The sequence below is a fragment of the Corvus kubaryi genome, unplaced genomic scaffold (assembly GCF_017639235.1).
Source record: "Corvus kubaryi isolate FWS band 111438036 unplaced genomic scaffold, C.kubaryi_AGA036_p1.0 36238, whole genome shotgun sequence".
NCBI classification, from domain to species: Eukaryota; Metazoa; Chordata; class Aves; order Passeriformes; family Corvidae; genus Corvus; species Corvus kubaryi.
In genome coordinates, this window is record NW_024580830.1 from 33,388 (window position 1) to 38,076 (window position 4,689).

The 4,689-nt window shown below is 50.5% G+C and overlaps 1 protein-coding gene across 1 annotated transcript in view; it reads left to right on the forward strand.

The window, feature by feature from the left end:
• ALS2CL (ALS2 C-terminal like) overlaps nt 1-4,185 on the forward strand; it is a 36,765-nt gene extending 32,580 nt beyond the window's left edge. Inside the window, exons 16-18 of the mRNA XM_042019840.1 lie at nt 503-682; nt 2,411-2,507; nt 2,753-4,185. Of these exons, the coding sequence (XP_041875774.1) occupies nt 503-682; nt 2,411-2,507; nt 2,753-2,824 (349 nt within the window). The 3' untranslated portion in view covers nt 2,825-4,185. The remainder of the gene's footprint in view (nt 1-502; nt 683-2,410; nt 2,508-2,752) is intronic.
• The last annotated feature ends 504 nt before the right edge of the window (nt 4,186-4,689 follow it).

Sequence of the window (4,689 nt, forward strand, 5' to 3'; positions counted from 1 at the left end):
TTTCCCCTTTTCCTTTTTCCCTTCCTTTCCCTCCCCTTCCCCTTTCCATCTTCCCTCTTCCCTTTTCCCTCTTCCATTTTCCTTTTTCCTTCCCCTTTCCCCTTCCCTTCCCTTCCTTTCCCTTTCCCCTTTTCCTTTTTCCCTTCCCTTTTCCCTTTTGTTCCCCTTCCCCTTTTCCCTCTTCCCTTTTCCCCTTTTCCTTTTTTCCCTCCCCTTCCCCTTTCCCCTTCCTTTTCCTTTTCCCTTTTCCTTTTTTCCTTCCCCTTCCCCTTTTCCCTCTTCCCTTTTCCCCTTTTCCTTTTTCCCTCCCCTTCCCCTTCCCCTTCCTTTTCCTTTTTCCCTTTTCCCTTCCCTTCCCTTCCCCTTCCTTTCCCTTCCCTTCCCTTCCCTTCCCCTTCCCTTCCCTTCCCTTCCCTTCCCTTCCCTTCCCTTCCCCTTCCCTCCCCCTTTCCCTTCCCCTCCCTGTTCAATTCCCGCTTTTCCGGCCGTGTTTTCCCGGCAGCACCACGGCGGATCCGGCCGCCAAGCTGGCCGTCCTGCGGCAGACGTACGAGGAGCTGCAGAGCGCCGTGAGCCGCGCGCCGCACCGGGAAGCGCCGCACCGGGAAGCGCCGCACCGGGAAGCGCCGCTGCCCATGGACGACCTCCTGCCTCTCCTGATCTTCGTCGTGTCCCGAGCCAAGTGAGCGGGAATTCCGGGATACCTCCGGAAAAGGCGGAGTCGCTCCCAGTGAAAGCGTTGGGACGTGGGCTTGGATGGATGGGAGGGGTTGGATTTCCGGAGGTGCGGGTGGGGGTTGGGATTGAAGCGCTGATGGAATTGCAGGGCCTCGGCTTGAAGCCTATTCCAGGGTTTTCGTGGATTCTGAGATTCTTTTGTCGTGGAATTCCAGGGTGGCTGTCTCTTATCCCAAAGTTTCCTTGGAAAAAGATTGCTTTTATCACGGAATTCCAGAGTCTTATCCCAGAGAACGTTCCAGGGTTTCCACGAGATCCCTTTTTATCATGGAATTCCAGGGTGGCTGTCTCTTATCCCAGGGTTTCCATGGACAATGAGATTCCTTTAATTCCAGTCTTATCCCAGAGAACATCCCAGGGTTTCCACGGACAATGAGATTCCGTCTACCACGGAATGCCAGGGTCTCAGCCCAGAGAACATTCCAGGGTTTCCACGGACAATGAGATCCATTTTCTCATGGAATTCCTGAGTGTCCATCCCTTATCCCAAAGTTTCCATGGACAATGAGATTCCGTCTATCACGGAATTCCAGTCTTATCCCAGAGAACATTCCAGGGTTTCCACGGACAATGAGATTCCGTCTATCACGGAATTCCAGGGTCTCAGCCTAGAGAACATTCCAGGGTTTCCATGGACAATGAGATCCCTTTTTATCATGGAATTCCAGGGTGGCTGTCTCTTATCCCCGGGTTTCCATGGAAAAAGAGATTCCTTTAATTCCAGTCTTATCCCAGAGAACATTCCAGGATTTCCATGGACAATGAGATTCCGTCTATCACGGAATTCCAGGGTCTCAGCCTAGAGAACATTCCAGGGTTTCCACGGACAATGAGATCCATTTTCTCACGGAATTCCAGAGTGTCTGTCTCTTATCCCAGGGTTTCCATGGAAAAAGAGATTCCTTTAATTCCAGTCTTATCCCAGAGAACATTCCAGGGTTTCCACGGACAATGAGATCCATTTTCTCACGGAATTCCGGAGTGTCCATCCCTTATCCCAAAGGATATTCCAGGGATTTCCTGGAAAATTCAAACCCAAATCCTTCCCTGATTCCCTGGATCTGCTCAATCTCCAAAAAACCGGGAATATTTCAAGTCAAGGGCAGGAAATCCATGGATTTCTTGTTTTTATGGAATTGTTCCAGTTGGAAAAGGCTTTCCAGCTCCTCAAATCCATCCAATCCATGGAATTTTTTTTTTTTTTTTTTCCTGGAATTGTTGAGGTTGGAAAAGATCTTCCAGGCCATCGAATCCATGAAATCCATGATTTTTTTTTCTATGGAATTGCTGAGGTTGGAAAAGACTTCTAAGGTCATTGAATCCATGAAATCCATGGATTGTTTTCCATGGAATTGTTCAGGTTGGAAAAGACCTTCCAGGCCATGAAATCCATCAAATCCATGGATTTCTTTTTTCCATGGAATTGCTGAGGTTGGAAAAGACCTTCCAGGCCATCAAATCCAAGCACCCCTGACCTTCCCAACCCCGAACCCTTTGGAATTCTGGAATTCCGGCATTCCGGAATTCTGCCATCCCATCACACCAGATCCCACCTGGAATCCACCTCCGGAAAATCAGGAATCAGCTCTGGAATTCCCAACCCGCCCCTCCTCCCCCCCGAAATTCCACCGGGGGAGATCGATCCCACATTTGTGGATTTGCTTTTCCTTAGGATCCAACGCCTGGGAGCGGAAATCCACCTGATCCGGGATTTCATGGATCCCGCCAACCACGGCGGAATGTTCGACTTCCTGCTGACGGCTCTGGAGGTGAGGAAACGTTTCCCAGCAATTCCAGCGCCGCCTGACGAGCAAAATTCCAACTTTTCCCCACCGGAATATGGAATTTTCGGGAAGTTCTTCCCTTGCTAGGCTGGAAAATCTCCTCATCTGTGGTTTCCGAGCGGTTTCATCCGGTTGGAATTAACCTTGGGATCAAGGCAGGAATTCTTCGGCCACGATTTTGTGGCGGAATTCCCAACTTTTTCCCTCTTTTTCCCTCTGTTCCTCCCCAGTCGTGCTACGAACACATCCAGAGGCTGCGGCTGCACCCGAGGGAGAGCGGCCGCCGTTCCCAGAGCTCCTGATCCGCCGGGAAAAGGCGCCTTTCCCCAAGGCGGCCGGAAAAAGCGGGAATTGCGGCCCTGCTGCCCTTCCCGAAGGGAAGAATTCCCGAGGTTTTCCCCATCCTAAAGCACTCACTGGAATTCCCTCAGCCAATCTCTGGGAATTCTTTCCAAGCTGAGGTTTCCTTCTTAGAATTTGATCCCCTTTTCCCACAAAAAATTCCTGGGAAAAATCTGGTCCTGCTCGGGATGGGATTTTTGGGCGGAATTCCCAGAAAAAGAAGGAATTGGGAAGTTGGGAAAAGCCACGAAATCCAATTTTGGATGGGATCTTTCCTTGGTGGGACCAGGAGAGCTCATCCCAAAAAATTCCCCCCAAAAAATCCAGGAGCAAACACAGCTGGAAAAAGCGGGAATTGCGGCCCTGCTGCCTTTCCCAAAGGGAAGAATTCCCGAGGTTTTCCAGATCCTAAAGCACTCACTGGAATTCCCTCAGCCAACCTTTGGGATTGGAAGGAAGAAAAATTCCTTCTTTTTCTGGGAATTCTTTCCAAGCCAAGGGGTTTTTTTTGTCATTTGATCTCCATTTCCCACAAAGAATTCCCGGGAAAAATCTCCTCGTCCTGCTCGGGATGGGATTTTTTGGCAGAATTCCCAGAAAAAGAAGGAATTTACTTGGGAAAAGCCACAAATTCCCATTTTTGGGATTCCTTGGCAGGGCCAGCAGAGCTCATCCCAACGCTCCCAGAAATTCCTGGAATGAGAGGCGATTTTTCCCGCCCCTCCTTTTCCTCCTTTTCCCAACTCGGGGCCTCTCCATCCCCTTCGGAAGCTGCTATTCCCGAATTTCTGCCTTTCCTGCTGCTCCAGGATTCCCGTTGATCTCTGGGAGCGCTCGGGGGCGGCACCGCCGCACCTTGGCTCATCCCGCGCTGCTTCGGAATTCCGGAAAAACGCCGGATTCCTCCGGGAATTTTTGGGGAAATTCTGGGGAAAAGCAGGAATATCAGTCCCAAATCCAGCTGCTTCCGTGCCCTGTCAAAACCTGGAATGGCTTCGTGCTCGGAGCAGAACCAGGCTGGAATTCACCTTGGGAGAAGGAACCTTTGGAATATTCCAGATGGAATATTTGGGATGCCATTGTGGCGTTTGTAGTGGAAAAATCCCTTTTCCGGACAGGTTTTATCCCGCTTTTTTTTTTTTGGGAAATTTTCCCATGGAATTCTCCCCTTGTCCCGGTGATTCCCAGAAAACCAAACTGCCCAGGCTTTTTCCCGCTGTTTTTCCCGGAATTTTCGGCTTTAGTAAAGAGCACATGGATTACAGGGATCAAGGAATGCCTCTGGAATTTTTATTTCAATAAAGCTTTGGAATTCCGACCATTCCCGGCCCCGTCCTCTCCTTGTTCCAATCGCCGGCGGCTTCTTCTTTGGGAATTTCCACATTCCGGGAACGCGGCTCCTTGAGATTCCTGGGAATGAGGAATTGGAAGTCCAAAGCTTTCGAGAAAATGGGAATTTTGTGCTTCTGTTCCCTGCTGGATCCATGGATTAAGCCGGGCTTAACAGCGGGAATACACCACCAAATCCAGGCTTTTCTTCCCGAAAATCCGCTTCCGAGCCTCGTTCCGAGCCTCCGGGGAACCTCCCGCGATTCACTGCCCGGCCGGGAAAACGGGAACAGCTGGGAATTGAATTCCAGAGGCGCCTAAAACCGGGATTCTCCCGGCTGGGATGCGTTCATTCCAAAAAATTCCGGGTTTTCCATCCGTTTTTCCATGCTCTGGGGAAGGGATTGTAATTCCGAACTCCAAAATGCCGACTTCCTCCTAGGAAAGGCCATGCAAAGGGCAGGGGCGTGGAAATTCCAAGGAATTCTCTGGAAAA